At 46.7% G+C, this 19,592-nt stretch overlaps 1 protein-coding gene across 2 annotated transcripts; it reads left to right on the forward strand.

Annotated features, from left to right (window-relative positions):
- The first annotated feature begins 11,596 nt into the window (after positions 1-11,596).
- RFPL3 (ret finger protein like 3) lies at positions 11,597-19,092 on the forward strand. 2 transcript variants are annotated; one of them, XM_055374319.1, is made up of 3 exons: positions 11,597-11,793; positions 16,079-16,369; positions 18,177-19,092. In XM_055374319.1, exons 2-3 carry the CDS (start codon positions 16,084-16,086, stop codon positions 18,755-18,757), a joined length of 867 nt encoding a protein of 288 aa, XP_055230294.1. In that variant the 5' UTR covers positions 11,597-11,793; positions 16,079-16,083; the 3' UTR covers positions 18,758-19,092. The 2 variants fall into 2 exon arrangements, with proteins under 2 accessions (XP_055230294.1, XP_030861189.2); XM_031005329.3 differs by lacking the exon at positions 11,597-11,793 and having other exon boundaries at positions 15,564-16,369.
- Positions 19,093-19,592: the final 500 nt, after the last annotated feature.

Below are 19,592 nucleotides of genomic sequence, written 5' to 3' on the forward strand. Positions count from 1 at the left end.
AACGGATAAACTATCAGCTAATCTTCATGCATAGCTACTACATTTTTGTGGTCTCTACCCAAACTTTTCAAGGCTCTGTTGATGAACCCAATTATCAAGTCTGAGGCAGCACTAGATAAATTATTAATAATTAGAAAAGCACGTTTTAAGTCATGCAAAATAAAACAATGCTAATACAACTTTTCTACTTCACCTTTGTTCAATACACATTTTAAGGAGTGAGTCAGAAGAGAAGCAGAATCATTCCACTGGTTTGTTATATTGAACTCATCCCTGGCATTATAGATCTAATAAGTAAGTCATTAGTATATATCTCCATCCACATCTTAACCTGTAGGCTTCGAACAGTTGTAAGAAAACGCTTAGCAACATAAATAATGAGACTGTAAAAATGTGAACAGAAAGGAGAGATGATATCAGTGATATTTGTAAGTGCTATGGCAGTGAGAGTGGACAGAATTCAGCTTGTGTGATAGATTAAAGAAAACAGGATGAGAAGGCTACTTTTCAATAGGAAGAAAAGACATCGCTGGGTTCAAAGTGTGACATTAGATGAGTCAGTGTGATATCCACAAAGAAATGTCAGGTTTAAAGGTCAAAAGAGACTTTTCTGAGCCACATTTGCCTCAGTTCACTCCTGCTGTGTTTTTTCATTGCACTAGTTTCCAGATAGCATTACTGTAGACACACACAAACATAAGAATACATACACACATACACTTTGATGAGCCTTCTATTTCTCATTCAACATGTCCCCAGCTCTTCTTATTTAAACCTTAATTAAAATCCCTTCTAAAAATCTTATTCACTAACAAAGATGCAGGAAAGTACACGTTTTTATGTACATGTACATAAAGTTTTTATTGCATCTAAGTAACTGTCTCTTATGCGATATTGACAAGACAAATGCTTTCAATATTAAATCCATGTAAATATCCTGCAAAAATATATTAAAACTAGAAATGAGATTTTCAGTATTCTTTTTGTAGCGATTGGCAGATTTTAATATTCAAGAAAAATTAATTTCATCATAGACATTAAAAATATAGGAAATTTCATGCAGACATGAAGCTTCCAATTCAGCTTTTATGGCAACTTTTAGAATGAGAGTTACATATAAATACAGTATATTTTACAGTTAAACTTTATAATTTTATACTGAGATTTATACAGCTTTTCCTTATATTGTACATATTCCCCACCTTGCTCACTGATTAGCATACCCTATATCTGCACTGCTTCAGAATACGGAAATTAAAGAAAAAAACCCACAAGAACAATGGACTATCTCCTCCCATTTCACAAAGCATATGAAAATGTTTGTGTATACAGCTAATTTAAGAAAAACATTTTAAACTTTAAGGCTTACATACTTTAGTAGCTAGGACTAAAATTAATACAAAATTAAAGAAATCCTCCAGGGATACTTCTATTACTGACTGATAACCACATTTTCAAGTTTAGAATGTATTAACTGCAAAAGCTGTAAGAAAAAAAGTGAGGCAAATTTGTATAGAACATTTAAAAAACAATATTCATGATATGAGGGATAAATTAACAAATGAAGTAACCGATTTCAGAATTAACTAAAACGTGCTATAATTTAGAAATGTAACATTATTAAAGAAAACCTAATAGAAAAAAATTAATTAATAAAGCCAACCCACCAGTGTCAATGTGTTTTTGCCTGTGAGAAAAACAAAGATCATTTCTTTTGATACAAGTTGTAAAAAAGTGAATGTTACTCAGTGAATAAAAAGCACGTCTAAGCCATTCAAAAACACCATGCATTCCTTTCTGTTCAATTGATTTCTTAAAAATACATAGTTTGCAAGTTTTTTCCTTAAAAACAATAATTTGAGTGTTTTCTTCCTTGCCACTAAATTCAAGCATTCATGTAAATAAGAATTCCCACCATCTGCTAAGTAATGAGGGACATAAAAAAGAGAAATCTTAAAAAAATAAAAACAAAAACAAAAACAGGTTACAGACTTCCCAGTTTTGACATGTCAAATTAACTGCATGAAACTCTCTATTGCATAATGAGAGTAAAGGTCACAAAAGTCCCATCATTGTACACAGAAAAGGTCCCCCCAACTAGTAAGATGCCAAATAGGGTAGTGACTCCCCAGCCTAAGTGACAACAAAGGTCTAAAGATTTACAAGTAAGTTTTCCTGTTAAAACATGACATTTATGCGAACAGCACGTTACTGAGATTAAATCCGTCTAATTTAAATTGCCACAGAGATTATTTAAAGCAATCACAATCATCTGCGAAAATACTCAACAAGAGTTCTTCCTTTTCTCCAAAAAAAGGCTAAAACATTAATGTCATCTCTACTTTCCAAGCTACTGGAAACAGAATAACATACATTAAAAAATACAAAGGAAAACTCCCTCCAATACAGATCTGCTAGAGGCAGAAATTTAAAGCAGGATATACTGTTTAAGCTCCATCTATCAGGAAACAAAATTGGTATTAATCTGAAATTACATGATGGCTGCTGCTTACAATACTGAAGACACAGACCATACGCAGCAATTTATCCCTGAATTTCATAATCAATATTGCTAACATTAATACCATTATGACAGTTTTTCCTAGTACATAATTGTTATAATGAAAAAAGTGCTTGCTTTCATAATCCAGATAATCTAAAGAAAAGACATTATTGTAGCTACCAATGACTTTCTTCACAGAACTGGAAAAAACTACTTTAAGTTCATATGCAACCAAAAAAGAGCCCACATTGCCAAGTCAATCCTAAGCCAAAAGAACAAAGCTGGAGGCATCATACTACCTGACTTCAAACTATACTACAAGGCTACAGTAACCAAAACAGCATGGTACTGGTACCAAAACAGAGATATAGATCAACGGAACAGAACAGAGCCCTCAGAAATAACGCCGCATATCTACAACTATCTGATCTTTGACAAACCTGAGAAAAACAAGCAATGGGGAAAGCATTCCCTATTTAATAAATGGTGCTGGGAAAACTGGCTAGCCATATGTAGAAAGCTGAAATTGGATCCCTTCCTTACACCTTATACAAAAATTAATACAAGATGGATTAAAGACTTACACCTAAAACCATAAAAACCCTAGAAGAAAACCTAGGCATTACCATTCAGGACATAGGCATGGGCAAGGACTTCATGTCTAAAACACCAAAAGCAATGGCAACAAAAGACAAAATTGACAAATGGGATCTAATTAAACTAAAGAGCTTCTGCACAGCAAAAGAAACTACCATCAGAGTGAACAGGCAACCTACAAAATGGGAGAAAATTTTCGCAACCTACTCATCTGACCAAGGGCTAATATCCAGAATCTACAATGAACTCAAACACATTTACAAGAAAAAAACAACCCCATCAAAAAGTGGGCGAAGGATATGAACAGACACTTCTCAAAAGAAGACATTTATGCAGCCAAAAGACACATGAAAAAATGCTCATCATCACGGGCCATCAGAGAAATGCAAATCAAAATCACAATGAGATACCATCTCACACCAGTTAGAATGGCAATCATTAAAAAGTCAGGAAACAACAGGTGCTGGAGAGGATGTGGAGAAATAGGAACACTTTCACACTATTGGTGGGACTGTAAACTAGTTCAACCATTGTGGAAGTCAGTGTGGAGATTCCTCACAGATCTAGAACTAGAAATACCATTTGACCCAGCCATCCCATTACTGGGTATATACCCAAAGGATTATAAATCATGCTGCTATAAAGACACATGCACACGTATGTTTATTGTGGCACAATAGCAAAGACTTGGAACCAACCCAAATGTCCAACAATGATAGACTGGATTAAGAAAATGTGGCACATATACACCATGGAATACTATGCAGCCATAAAAAATGATGAGTTTGTGTCCTTTGTAGGGACATGGATGAAGCTGGAAACCATCATTCTCAGCAAACTATCGCAAGGACAGAAAACCAAACACCACATGTTCTCACTCATAGATGGGAATTGAACAATGAGAACACATGGACACAGGAAGGGGAACATCACACACTGGGGACTGTTGTGGGGTGGGGGGAGGGGGGGAGGGATAGTATTAGAAGATATGCCTAATGCTAAATGACGAGTTAATGGGTGCAGCACACCAACATGGTACATGTATACACATGTAACAAACCTGCATGTTGTGCACACGTACCCTAAAACTTAAAGTATAATAATAATAAAATTTAAAAAAGAAAATGAACTCATAACTATAAAATTACCCACAAAAAAAAATCAATGCCTATTAAAAAACGGTTCAATTTAAACAACAGAATTCCAGTTCTCAGCTCCAACACTGATCAGCTTGGACAAATCTGTTCCCCTCTCTGGACCTTGTTTTTTGGATACTTCACATGGGGATAATAACAGCATTGATGGCTGGGTTGTGGTGAGAATTAAGGGAGAGAGTCTGCATAGTAAATCCTCCATAAACGTGGGCTTCTGTGACTTAACGGTGAGCTCCTGGAGGACAGGGAGGTGTCCCGTTTTTTCCAGGACACCTCCAGGGCCCCACCCCAGGACTTCACTCTGTGCCAGACACGCAGTAGAAACACAGATTGCTGAAGGAACTGAGTCTCCATTTCTGTGGCTACTGGCCAAAGACCCAGAGAGCCAAGGCAGGCTTCCAGAACGCCCTCCCCACCCAGGCCAACTCTCCTGTGTGTATCCATCTCATTTCCTGGGTAGGTGGGGGCAGAGCAGCAGCCCAGGCCTGGCCTTCTGTGCTGAGTCTGGTGGGGGCCAGCAGCAGCTGCTCCTCCAGGGGAGTGCCTCCCAGTGGAGGCCAGGAAGGAAGGGAGAGCTGGGGGTGGTGGTGTTACCAGAAAAGGGTCCCGATCCAGACCCCAGAGAGACTTCTTGGATTTCTCAAAAGAAAGAACTCGATATGAAACCAAATTTTATTTTTACGTTAGTACATCTTTAATGCTAAAGCTACTTTTTAATAATAAAATTTTACAAATCTATCCAGTTTTAATGACTATAACGTAAGATTTTCATAACTATTTATAACTCTTTATAATATTTTTTCTTGTTAAAGAACTGATCAATGTTCCAAAAAACCCTATTATTTTGACATATGGGCCCAGATTCTGGCTCTGTTTCAGTGCCTTCTGTTTTGATATTTAATTTATGGAAGAACTAAATAATACCCTTTTCATTTTGGTCAACACGCTCAGACACACAATTCTTTACAAAGTTAAGTTTCATAAACGTCCTATAACTTGCTTAAATTTTATTTTCTTTCAGCTAAAAATAATACTTAAAATTTCTAAGTTTAAACAAAACTCTTTTTTTTGTTTTGTTTTGTTTCTAAGACAGAGTCTTGCTCTGTTGCCAGGCTGGACTGCAGTGGTGCGATTCGGCTCACTGCAACCTCTGCCTCCCAGGTTCAAGCGATTTCCCTGCCTCAGCCTCCCGAGTAGCTGGGATTACAGGCGTGTGCTACCAGCCTGGCTAATTTTTTGTGTTTTTAGTAGAGACAGGGTTTCACCATTTTAGCCAGGATAGTCTCGATCTCCTGACCTCATGATCCACCCACCTTGGCCTCCCAAGGTGCTGGGATTACAGGCGTGAGCCACTGCACCCGGCCTTCCCACGACTTTTTTAAAAAATCAAAAACAGGTAATTTTTCTTTTTAGTATAAGCAGTTTTAATTACGTACCAGGTGCAGAGTCCAGGATACAAGACAGAACTGCAGATAAAGTCAACTCTTTCTAGCATAGCTAGGAGGCATGGCTAACTCCACCTGTCCCAGGGCCTTACATAGAAATCTAACAGCTCCAAACCACATAATCTGAACAATTTTCTAAAGTCAAAGAAGTGGTTTACGACATTAAAGCACTTAGCAAATTTAACCTCTGACTTAATTTACACCAAATGTCTAAATTTTGAAGACCTTTTCATTTTACCAATACCTTTGAAAAGCCTTTATTCCCCAAAGATTACTGAAAGCACATGAACTAAAAGGCATTAGAGCTTCTATTTTTCTTAAGAAGCATTTGAGAGCTTTCATTCTCTTTAAAGCCAGTTAATTAGAACTCCTTTATACAAACATGACACATACAGCACTTCTAGACAAGATTGAGCAGTTCTAAGTTTTTCTTTCCCATATTATGGCTTTCTGACTTGTCCTATATTTCCCTCTTTTTCTAAACAGTCATTCTACTTTAGGACAAGAATTTGTAATACAAGATCCTCCCTCCCATAAAATCTCTTTCCTTCATAACTTTCTTTATCATAAATACATCTTCTTATCCGCAACTTTCTTTAGCTCTCTTTCCCCGACTAATTTCTGATGCCCGCCCTCAACAAAAAAGTCAGCTAAAGCAAGGCAAAACAAAGCAGAGCCTTCCCCAGGTTTTGAGAGGGACCTGTCTGCTTACACTTCTTGGGGGTCCATGAGGAAAACAGAGGCTCCTCCTAAAATGGGATCTCTGGCACCTTCTGTTTTTCCCAAGGAGTCCCAGGCTGCCAGAAATTACCTTAGTTCCTCTCATGTGGCCATCAAGAATGACAGCAAGACAAAGACTACCGAAATAATTCAGTCAACTGAGAAGAAAAACTTAATACTGCCCCCATTGTAAAGATGGATACACGGAGGTGCCACGCAGTTTAAAAATTCATGTACACATACAGTTAGGCTCCAAAGCTCACTCAACCATCCTGTAAGTCTGCTAACACTACGCCCAGTCACTGATGCACTTGGTATGGTAGCTCAGGGCCTCCTTAGAGCTTAGAACCTGGGTTTCATGTCCTCATCTACAGCAATATAATTTAACAATTTTCCTCTGAATTTGTTGGATTCTACCCCTACATATCTCAAATTGTAATAATATTACTCCATCTTAAAGAAGACTGTGATGCCTTTAGTCTGTAGAAACACTAATCTGTAAACAAATGACTACATGAGGTTAATGCTATTCAAATTTTTTCTATATGCTTTAAAACACTAAGGCTATGTATTGAGAGAAACACCTAACAAACTGCAACTGATCTACCCTGGACAAAAATTTAGACACGTCTTCAAAATAAGCTATATAGTGGTACTTAGGCGTATTTTTACATATATCAACAGTATTTTACATATTCATGACCTTAAAAAAATTTTAAAAGTGTAAAAATTATAGACCTTATATATTTGTTGGCTTGAAACAAATGATACAATATAGATTGTTTCCTTAAAGCAGTCAATACAATGCATAAATTTCTAGAGTAATCAGTAAAAAAAAAAAAGTTCATAACAAAGGTAGTAACATTAGGAATAAAAGAGGGCTCAACACTGCAGGTTCTTAAAGGCAAAAGTTAGTGAAGCATTGTTTTTGGTTGTGAATCTTGCCCTAAAAACATTATAATTCCACATGATCCTCCCCTTCCTTTTCCTGTTGCAAAGATGTGATGAACCAAATTTGCTCATGCAGATGACAATACTCTTGAAAATGGTGGCAGAGAAATAAAATGAAGGGAATATGGTTCTCTTAATGATCTCATACACTGGAACTTATTACCTCCATGCCTCTTGCCTATCTCCAGACTAATATGGGAGAGAGAAAATGGCTGTTTGCAACCAATATTTTATTCGACGCTTCACTTTTTGATTCCCCAAATAACTACTTAAAATGAATTAACAGGATATGAAAGCACAGCTACTCAAGAATCTAAATAATTATCCAACTGATTTTTTCCTCATCTCTAAAACAATAACGGACTGATCATTTTTAAAATACAACACACTGGGCCGGCGAGGTGGCTCACGCCTGTAATCCAAGCACTCTGAGAGGCTGAGATGGGAAGATCACAAGGTCAGGAGTTCGATACCAGCCTGGCCAACATGGCGAAATCCCATCTCTACTAAAAATACAAAAATTAGCCGGCCACAGCAGTATTCGCTTGTAATCCCAGCTACTCAAGAGGCTGAGGCAGGAGAATTACTTGAACCTGGGATACAGAGGTTGCAATGAGCAGAGATCACCACTGCACTCCAGCCTGGGCAACAGAGCAAGATTCCGTCGGGGTGGGGGGTGGGGTGGGGAATACAATGACAAGTCGTCTATTTTTAACTCAGTTTTGGACTGTTGTTTGTTAAGGCCATTGCTTGGGATAAAGAAAACAAAGGGAGGAGGAGGAGAAACAAGAAAGGACACAAGAAATAGAAGCAGCAGCATAAGAAAATGAACAGGAACAAGAAAATGATGATAAGCAGAAGAAAAACCAGGCTGGAAAAAAGAAAAAGAACAGGTAAGAGAATCAAGGAGACCTATTATACATTTTGTCCCCTTCCTAATTCATGAAATTTAAAAAAGTCCAAGAAAATGTGGCACATATGCACCATGGAATACTACGCAGCCATAAAAAATGATGAGTTCATGTCCTTTGTAAGGACATGGATGAAGCTGGAAACCATCATTCTCAGCAAACTATCACAGGGACAAAAAACCAAACATCGTTATGTTCTCACTCATAGGTGGGAACTGAACAATGAGAACACTTGGACACATGAAGGGGGACATCACACACCAGGGCCTGTTGTGGGATGGGGGGAGGGGGGAGGGATAGCATTAGGAGATATACCTAATGTAAATGACGAGTTAATGGGTACAGCACACCAACATGGCACGTGTATACATATGTAACAAACCTGCACGTTGTGCTCATGTACCCCAGAACTTAAATAAAAAAAAAAAAGTCCAAGACTACCCTGACAAAAAAACAAGCAAAACGATACACAAATAGTCACCCCCCAAACTTCTGTTAATAACATAATGGCGCCACTCACACCTGACTCAGGTGCCAGCAGGAGGAGGGCGCCCTCCAGATTCTGCAGGAGATGCGGGGAAGACTCCTCCTTCCCCTGGCTGCGCCTCCACCGCTGTCACAGAGGCCCACAGCTTCCTACCCACCCCAGGCCAGGCAGGGCTGCCCCCCAATGCTCCTATCTGCCTTCCACGCCCCCAAACTTGCTGCTGCTGCTGCCACCACTAGCACCGATGCTAATACTACTACTGCTGTCACCCTCAACGCACAGGCCCACCCTACAAGGCTCCTAACACCTGACCACTGCACTGCCTGTGCCCTGGCGGCAGCCAGCCGCCATCCTACCGCTCTGGTGCTCTTCAGTCTTCATTGCCGCCCTCCTACCGCTCCAGCGCTGAGTCTTTAGTCTCCATGGCTGCCACCAACCACAGCGAGGCGAGCGGTGGTGCCACAAGCTCCAGCCTCCAGCAGGCAGCTCCTCCTCCTGGCATGAAACAACTGGGCAGGCAAAGCCAAGAAAGCCTAGAACAGGATGCAGAGAGTGGTAGCGTTAGAGCCTCACCTTGTCATGCTGGCCACTGGATGGCAGAGGCCGGTTTCAGCGAAGGCACTCACACCCACCCTCCGAAGTCCAGCCTCTCCTTTTGGCCCAAGTTGGCCAGGAACTAGGGCCTGGAGTGGGGACTGGAGACACCACAGTGCCCGGGCTTCTTACTCCACTAGAACCGCTGGGCCCACCCTGGCTGCATTCCTCCCGAAGCAGGAGCAGCAAAAACTGAACCCCAGCCAGCCCTCCCAACCCTAGTGCTGGTTCCCGTTCCTGACGCCTCCACCCACGGGGCCCTGTCACCCCGTAGTGTCAGCTACTGCGTGCCCGGGGGTCCCAGGCAGTCTCCGCAACACATAGAGGGCGCGGGCCTGGGAACCACGGCGGGTCTAGGTGACGGATTGTGCTCAGGATTCCCGCGGAAACGCTGTGTATCCGCCACGCTCCAGCAGGAGGAGATGGCCCTCTAGAGTCTGGAGTCCGGGGAGATGAAGACCGCTCCTCTGACCACCCGTCACTGACATCTCCATCACCACGGGGGCAGCGCAGCCCCCAACAGCACCCCTAACCCGCCGCCGGCAGTGTAGCCCCCAGATAGCACCTCCAACACCTCACCCCCAACCACCGGCAGTGTAGCATCCGATGGCGACCCCAACCTGCCCTTGCTTCGGACACTGCAGCACCCAATGGCGCCCACAACCTGCCCCCTGCCGCGGGCAGTGCAGCCCGGGATAGCGCCCCCAATCCGCTCCCTGCCATACACAGTGTAGCCACGAATAGTGCCCCCAACCAGACCCCTGCTGGGGGCAGTAATGCCCTGATATGGCACCCAAACCACCCCCCAACTGCAGGAAGTGCAACCCCGGATAGCGCCCCAACCTGCTCCCCACTGGGAGCAGCAACCCAGGAAGGCGCCCCAACTCACTCCCTGCCTCCGGGAGTACAGCCACAGATAGCGCACCCAACCCACCCCCTGCGCGGGCAAGGTAGCCCCCGATAGCGCACCCCACCCGCCCCGCCGGAACCAATGTGACCCCAGGTAGCACACCCACCAGCTCCCTGGCACACAGTACAGACCTCTGATAGCACCCAACCCGCCCCCTCCCAAAACGGGCAGTGGATCCGTCCCTCAATAGCGCCCCCAACCAGCCTCCCACCCCCTCTACACGGGCAGTCTGGCCCCCAGTAGCACTCCCAATAAATCCTGCTATCTCTGTCTCAGTGTAGGCCCCAGAAAGCGCCTTCAACAACCCCCCTCCCTGCTGCCAATAGTGTAGCACCCTGTAATGAGCCTAACCCGTCCCCCACCACAGCACTGCAGCCCCAGATAGTGCTGCCAACCTACTCCCTGCTGTGGGCAGTGCAGCTACGGATAATGCCCCCAGCCAGCTTCTAGACGCAGGCAATGATGCCCTGGATATCACACGTCCCGCCCACCGCAGGCAGAGTAGCACCCGATAGCGCCCCCAGCCCGTGCCTGACAAAGGCAATGCAACACCCGATAGTTCTTCCAACTCGCCCCCCGGCCACGGCCACTTCATCCCCAGATAGTGCCCCCAAAACTCCCCACTGCCGCTAGCAGTACAGCTTGGGATAGTGCTCCAACCCACCCCCGGCCACGGGAAGCGCACACCCGATACGGCCCCCAACCCACTCCCCTCCGTGGGCAGTGAGGCCCCAGATACCACATCCAACCAGCCTCCTAACACGGGCAGTGACGCCCTGGATAGGGCCTCCAACCCGCCCCACCACACCACAGGCAGTACGACCTGGGATGGTGAACTTTTCCCACCACCATTTTACCATTCTGGCTGCGCTCTAGTCTCCCTGGCCCGCACCAACCGCAGCAGCGACGTGAGCCACGGCAGGCTCCAACCTCCACTGTGCTAACCAAATTGCTTCTCCTCCTTTTCCTCTAAGCTTCCAGACTCCAGTGTGCTCAGGAAGTGACTCGTTTTCTTTTATCCTCTAAGCCGGTACTAACAAGCTACACAAGCTGACGCAGCAGACCTTGGAATGACAAAACTCCCCGCTTGGCATCATTTATATATGAGAGTTTATGCAAATGAAGTTCCTGGGCTACATGTTCTGATTGGATGAGGAAAACCTCTAGACCTACTCTGATTGGACTTTGTTATCATGTTCTGATTGGTTGGCCTAAGAATTGCTCTCATCCAATCAGAACATGCAAATAAAGCCCAATCAGAGTAGACCTAGAGGTTTTTCTTCTCATCCAATCAGAATATGTAGTCCAAGAACCTCATTTGCATAACCTCAGTAAGGGGAAGTCTCAGTTCCAGGCTCATCTGTGTCTGCCCGCCCATCGGCTCTGAGCCCAGTTTAGAAGAGGAGCATTCACGGGTTGCGTGTTGGAGGCTGGAGCCTGCAGCAGCATGGCTCGCCTCCCTGCGCCTGGTGGAGGTGAAGGATAGTACGCAGCCAGAGTGGTAGAAAGGTGGCAGAGTAGGTGAGCTTCAGGGGGCACGCTGCCTGTGTTGAGGGGCGAGGGGTGGTCAGCACAGGTTGGGTGCACTATCTGGAGCTACACTGCCCAAGGCTAGGGGCTGATTGGGGGTGCCATCGTGGGCTACACCGCCAGTGGTCGGGGGTGTGTTAGGGGCAGTAGTGGGTGTTGCACTGCCCACAGCGGGGGAGGGTTGGGTGCGTTATCCCGGCGTCATTTCCCGCAGCAGCGGTGGGGCTTATTGGGGGCGCTATCCGTGGCTGCACTGGTCGCCACGGGGCATGAGTTGAGGGCACTATCTGGGACATCAGTGCCCATGGTGAGGGATTTGTTGGGTGTGATATCCAAGGCCTATGGCTGGGGCGCTATCCATTGGCTGCACTGCCCACAGCCAGGAGCATATTGTGGGTGTTACCGCAGGCGGACTGCCAGTGGCGGGGGTTGGGGGTGCGGGTTGGGTGCTATGGGGGACTGCACTGCCCGACAGGGAGTGGGTTGGATGCGCTATCCGGGGTTGCGTTGCTGAGGGAGGGTGGCAGATTTGGGTGCACTATCAGGGTCTACACTGCCTCAGGGAGTGGGGGGATGGCGGCGCTATCCTGGGCTACACCGCCGGTGACGGGGGGGCGTGTTAGGGGCGCTATCCGGTGCTGCACTGCGTGCGGTGGGGGGCTAGGGCCGGGGGGAAGGGTTGGATACACTATCGGGAACTACACTGCTCGAGGCAAGGGGGGGATGGGGGGCGCCATCATGGGCTACACCGCCCGTGGTTGGGGCGTGTTAGGGGTAGTAGTGGGTGTTGCACTGCCCACAGCAGGGAGCGGTTTGGGTGCATTATCCCGGGCGTCATTTCCCGCAGCGGCGCGGGGGGGGCTTGTTGGGGGCACTCTCCGTGGCTGCACTGGTCGTGGCGAGGTACGGGTTGGGGCGCTGTCTGGGGCATCAGTGCCCATGGTGGGGAACTTGTTGGGCGTTATATCCGAGGTGTCACTTCCCATGGCTGGGGGCTGGTTGGGGGCGCTATCCATGGGCCGCACTGCCCACAGCCAGGAGCGTGTTGGAGGCATTATCAGGGGCCGACTGCAAGTGGCGGGGTTGGGGACGGGTTGGATGCTATCGGGGGCTGCACTGCCCTGCAGAGAGTGGGTTGGGTGTGCTATTCGGGGTTGCGCTGCCGGCGGTGGGTGCAGATTGGGCGCACTATCTGGGGCTACATTGCCGCAGCGAGTACCGGGTTGGCAGCGCTATCCCAGGCTACACCGATGGTGGCAGGGGGGCGTGTTAGAGGCGCTATCCGGTGCTACACTGCACGTAGCAGGGGTTGGGTTGGGTGACCTACTCCTGGCGTCACTGCCCGAGGTGGGGGGCTTTTTGGGGGTGCTATCCGTGGCTGCACTGCCCACGGCAGGGAGCGGTTTGGGGGCGTTATCCCGGGCTGCGCTGCCCGTGGCAGGGGGCAGGTTGCAGGCGCCATCGGGTGCTGCAGGGACCTAGGTGGGGACGAGTTAGGGGCGCTATCGCGGGCTGCACTGCCGGTGGCGGGCGGTGGAGGCCTCAGTGACAGCGGTGGTCTCCAAGAGAGGAGCGGTCCTCCTCTTCCCGGACTCCAGACTCTTACCGGCCATGTCCTTCTGTTCTTGCCCAAGTGTGGCAGGAGCACAGCGTTTCCGCGGGAATCCTGAGCACGGCAGGGGCCCCAGCCACGTGGTGCTTCCAGGACCCACGTCCTCTTGCTGTGTGTTGTGGAGACCGCCTGGGACCCCCAGGCACGCAGTAGTGGACACCACAAGGCAACAGGGCCCTGTGGGTGGAGGCATCAGGAACGGGAACCGGCACTTGGGTGGGGAGGGCTGGCTGGGGTTGAGTTTTTGCTGCTCCTGCTTCCCGAGGAGCGCGGCCTGGGTGGGCCCAGCGGTTCCTGTGGAGTGGGAAACCCGGGCACTGTGGTGTCTGCAGCCCCCACCTCAGGCCCCAGTTCCTGGCCAACTTGGGCCAAAAGGAGAGGCTGGACTTTGGAGGATGGGTATGAGTCCGTTCGCTGCAACTAGCCCCTGCCACCCAGTGGCCAGCATGACAAGGTGGCGCTCTAATGCTACCATCGTGTTGTAGGCTTTTCTGGCTTTGCCTGCCCAGCTGCCCAGTGCCCTGAGAAGGAGCCACATGCCACGCACTGGAGGCTAGAGCCTGTGGCACCGCGGTTTGGCTCATGATGGAGTTGGCTGAATTAGGCTTCCCAGAGACTGCAGTGTCCCAATCCGGGATCTGTCTATGTGCTGTATGAGCTCCGGGCCCAGAGTAGGATTACAAGGCTAAAGAAACAGAGGCTGTGGGTGGGTAGAGGGTCTTGACTAGGGTAGGGATAGAGGGTGCGTCTTAAGGCTCAGCTAGGGACAGTTTCATCCAGGAAGTAGGCAGCAATTGGGGGCCAAGCTGCAAGGAGGAAGAGGTGGGGAGAGAGAATGGAGAGAGAGGTGTTCAGTGATCAAATGCCTGGCCTGGCCTGTTTCCTCAGGAGACACCCCTGGGAGTCTGGGAGCCTCTCCCCCTGGGCTGCTATCCAACAGGGTGCAAGTAATCCCCCCTTACACACACTAAGAACTCAGGGTGAGTGTCAAATTATATGTTAGCTAAGAAATGAAGAGAGGGAGCAGGATTTGTGGTTGACAGTGAGGATATTTATTAAGGGTTTACTGGTACAGGGAGAAGGGCTGGATGATTTGGGGTGGGAGGGGATCCCTGTCCTGGGATCCTGCAGCTCCAGGCCCCCATGGGTGGGGTGAGGTTCAGGGGCCTAAGAACATTCTTCAGGGGCCTCTGTCTTCTCCACAGTGCTCTCTTGTGTGTGACCTTACAGCTGTAGCTGCTGCGGGACCTCCACTGGTCAGGTGTCAGGCTCAGGTCGCTTCTGGCTGTGTGCTTGTTGCTCTGTTTGGAGGTCTTGGTGACTTCCGTACCCTGGGTGAGAGGGGTGCTGTTTGCCTTCCAGGCCACCGTCACAGCTCCCGGGTAGAAGCCACTCATGAGACACAGCAGTGTGGCCTTTTGGCTTGGAGCTCCTCAGAGGAGGACGGGAACAGAGTGACCTAGGGGGTGGCCTTGGGCTGGCCTGTGGGTGGGCGAGCGGCAGGAGGTCAGCATCCTATTGTGTACCTGGGAGCCCCTGACCTCAGTGTATGAAGAGGGGTCAGGCCCCCTCAGTGCCAGTGCAGGACCCCTCAGATGTGGTCCACAGTGTCTCAGAAGGGTGTGACATGAGGTTCCTAAAACAACTCTCTGTCATTCAGGGAATCTCCGAGCCTGTCCCCTGCCCACCAGTGGTGGCAGTTAATTTGGTATTCATTTCCAAGGCTGGAGAAGGATGTAATTTTTTTTTCTTTTCTTTTCTTTTGGTGAGACAGGGTCTTACTGTGTTGTCCAGGTTGGAGTGACCTGGCGTGGTCTCTGCTCACTGCTAATTTTTGTATTGTTTGTAGAGATGAGGTCTTCCTGTGTTGTGCAGACTCATCTCAAATTCCTGGGCTCAAGGGATCTTCCTGCCTTGGCCTCGCAAAGTGCTGGGATTACAGATGTGAGCTACTGCATCCAGCCCCCTTATTATTTTTTTTTTTTTTTTTGAGATGGTGTCTCACTCTGTTGCCCAGGCCAGAGTGCAATGGCACAATCTTGGCTCAGTGCAACTTCTGCCTCCCAGGTTCAAGCGATTCTCCTGCCAAAGCCTCCCAAGTATCTGGGATTACAGGCATCTGCCACCACACCTGGCTAATTCTTTTGTATTTTCAGTAGAGATGGGGTTTCACCATGTTGGTCAGGCTAGTCTCGAACTTTTGATGACCTCAGATGATCCACCCACCTTGGCCTCCCAAAGTGCTGGGATTATAGGCCTGAGCCACCACGCCCGGCCTCCCAGCCCCTAATTCTTATGTTCATCAATCAGTCTCTTGCTGGAGTTCCCCTAGGAGGAGGTGAAATGACCCCAGCTCGCTGTTCCTCACATGGGTGCTGCCACGTCACTGGCTCAGGCTCAGCTGCTGGGTCACCAGGAGAATGGACCCTTCCTCCACCTCAGCTCAGAGCACAGTGATGATTCGTGACTTTCCCAATAGAACTTCAAATCTCTGAAGACGGGGGGTGGGGGGATGTGCTTGAGTGTTTGTACTCATGGTCTTGTTCTTGGAGTGACAAAGCTGGGACACAATACCTCTATGCATGAAAAGGTTGTCACTTGTCACAACTAACAGGCTTTCACCTCACGGAAATTTTCTTCCCTTGTGTACTTTTCCCCTGGCAGTGGACATGGCTGCACTCTTCCAAGAAGCAAGCAGCTGTCCCGTCTGCTCAGACAATCTGGAAAAACCAATGTCCCTGGAGTGTGGATGCGCCGTCTGCTTCAAGTGCATCAATTCACTGCAGAAGGAGCCCCATGGGGAGGATCTACTTTGCTGTTGCTGTTCCATGGTCTCTCAGAGGAACAAAATCAGGCCCAATCGGCAGCTAGAGAGGCTGGTTTCCCACATCAAGGAACTGGAGCCCAAGCTGAAGAAGATTCTGCAGATGAAACCAAGGATGCGGAAGTTCCAAGGTAAGGCATCTGTATACCCTGCCCCCTTCCCACGACCAGACCAGGAAAAATCATCTGTGCAACTGGCCCCTCATTCCATACGGGGATTAGCTGCTGTCTGGCACCTAAAATTGAGATGCTGCATCATCAGATTCTCAGCCCTGACAACACATAGAATCACCTGGTGATGTCAAAAACAAAAAAGAACAAAAACCCGACGTCTATGTCATGGGTTAGACAAGGGATTCTCTAAACCTAGTGTGCTCAGATTACCTGGGGATCTTGTTAAAATGCAGATGCTGCACTGGGAAGTCTCAGGATTGATCCCGCTGGCTTGGGGACTTTGCTGAGTAGCAAAAACATAGAGCAACTGAATTTGAATTTCTCTCTAGCAAAGGTTCCCATGAATCTGACATTAAGATGGGCCTGGTAATTCTAATGCACAGTGAATATTGGCACCCATTGTACCAAACAACCTCACCCCAGGGTTGGGAAGAGTTGGGAATGGAGCACCTATGGTGTTTGTTTCTGTGAGTGGGGAGAGTTGCAGATATTGGTCTCCTCATCCATGCGCCATGGGCTTCAACAGGGGTCCTGGCTACAGAAAATACTATCACTCTCCATAACTCCGGGGAAAAGGGACATTTACATGAAAAGGTTATGGTCAGCCTGGGCACAGAATTACACCTATAAATGGTGGTGGGCCCCTATGATGTCCCCGACACTGGTAGCTTCTGCCATGACACCCATGATCTCTACTCATCCATCTACCCATACCTGACTGTCTCTCTGCTGAACTTTGGAGGACAGAGATTCACCCTGTCCAAGTCATGTTTGGAACCCACTTCCTCCTTCCTTGTCCACGTCCATTCCCTAATTCACCATTAAAGAGCAATCAATCCCTAGTCTTGACTAGGGTAGTCTTACTGTGATCTATAAAATCTATATTAGTGATCATATCAGTTTTTTGACTTGAAGGATAATATGTTTTGTAGATTTTTTTTTCAGAATGTTCTGGAAAATTAGTTTTCTCTAGGCCAGATCACACACTGCCTCCTCCATGAGAACTGGCGGCTTCACCTGTCAACCACATACCCAATGCCTTAAATTATTGACCTGTGTATTTTCTGCCCTTATTCTCTACAATTAGTCAGTTATGACAAACGACTTTCAAATACCTTTCTCTTGGCTCCAAAATTTACCATTGTTTTGCTTAAGGTCTCACCTTCCATGTAGGATAGAAAACATTCTTTCATCTAAAAGGTCCCCCTCCTCCACCTGGCCTTGGAGCCTCCTAACGTCCAGGACCGGCATCTCTGTCATCACATTGTCAGCTGCAGAGATACCCTATCTGCTGTCAGAACTGTGCACAATTAATTTGTTTACAAACATGGAAAACAAAAGCCTGGAGTCATGCTCTATATACTGAATTGGAGCAATAAAATGTGGAAGCAGAAACATATTTGATATTGACCACTTGCATTGTCTTAATTATCATTTACTTGTTCACACATCACGGTGGTAGAAAGGGGGGCATGGTGTCTGCCTTCAGAGACCCTCCACTCTAAATGAAGAAAAGGCCAATGAAGCAAACACGTGACGTAAAGTAAAATAAGAATTGCTACTGTGAGTAAGAGTCAGGTATTGCCACAAAGCATACCTATGAGAATTTGAAATAGGGAAGTTTCCTCATGAAAAGTTTTGATTTTGGAGGAAGAAACAGAATTAAAGAAACTAAAGTCAGGAGATATTTGGGCCTTTGAAGTAGAAGAGAGGCATGGGGTTGGCTTCTGTCCACTTGCTGAGCAACTTGTTTTCCTTTTCACAGTGGATATGACCTTGGATGCCGACACAGCCAACAACTTCCTCCTCATTTCTGACGACCTCGGGAGTGTCCGAAGTGGGCTCATCACACAGAATCGGCAAGACCTTGCCGAGAGATTTGACGTGTCCATTTGCGTCCTGGGCTCCCCTCGCTTTACCTGTGGCCGCCACTACTGGGAGGTGGACGTGGGAACAAGCACAGAATGGGACCTGGGAGTCTGCAGAGAATCTGTTCACCGCAAAGGGAAGATCCAGCTGACCACAGAGCTTGGATTCTGGACTGTGAGTTTGAGGGATGGAGGCCGCCTCTCTGCCAGCACGGTGCCGCTGACTTTCCTCTTCGTAGACCGCAAGTTACAGCGAGTGGGGATTTTTCTGGATATGGGCATGCAGAACGTTTCCTTTTTTGATGCTAAAAGTGGTTCCCATGTCTATACATTCAGGAGCGTCTCTGCTGAGGAGCCACTGCGCCCATTTTTGGCTCCTTCAATTCCACCTAATGGTGATCAGGGTGTCTTGAGCATCTGTCCTTTGATGAACTCAGGCACTACTGATGCTCCAGTCCGTCCTGGGGAGGCCAAATAAGCCCTCACTCCAAAAAAAAAACAGGGTCAGAAAATTACTTGGGTGGGTAGACTTAGGAATTTTCTACTTGGTAAAAGCCTTATACAGTCATAGGAGAAAGATATGGGACATTTCTATAATCTATATTCTAATTTGATTCGATTATTGAGTCGTAAGTATTAATTATTGCCACCATCCAACTCATTGAGTCTTACGGTTCACATCTTGTTTCCTATAGAAATGTTCTGTATTCTCCGATCAATTTCCAAATGCTTTACTTTTTCATTTCTGTAAGTTCAAATCAGTGTTTAAATTATAGAAGTTATGAGGTAAATAAACATTTGGATATCACCTAATGCATCATGTGATTTTCTAAATGATAGGAGTGCAATAGATTTTATTCATAGTAAAAACATGAGTGTGTGCGTGTGTGGGTGTGTGTGTATTTGAACAGAGAGCTGGATAAATGCCTATGTCCTATCCAGAACTGAAGTTATCGCCATCGTTGCTCAGTGTGGGTAACATTTTCCTGGATGTGTGTTCATCTGCATTAACGAAAATTCCCCCCAATCAGTTATTGCAATTATTAATTGTAATTGCAATAAAATTAATAAATTAATTTTATTTATAAAATTAATAAATTAATAATTAAATCTCTATGCAGAGATTAATAAATATGCAGGCTAACAAAGCAAAAATAATCTCTATGCAGGCTAACAAAGCAAAAAAAGATAACACACATTACTAATATCAGAAATAAAAGAGGGGCCATGTCTACCAAACTGTTGGTCATTAAAAGGATAATCAGGGACTGTTATGGATGACTCTATTCCCACAGTTTGATAACTAGGTGAAA

The sequence above is a fragment of the Gorilla gorilla genome, chromosome 23 (genome assembly GCF_029281585.2).
Source record: "Gorilla gorilla gorilla isolate KB3781 chromosome 23, NHGRI_mGorGor1-v2.1_pri, whole genome shotgun sequence".
NCBI classification, from domain to species: domain Eukaryota; kingdom Metazoa; phylum Chordata; class Mammalia; order Primates; family Hominidae; genus Gorilla; species Gorilla gorilla.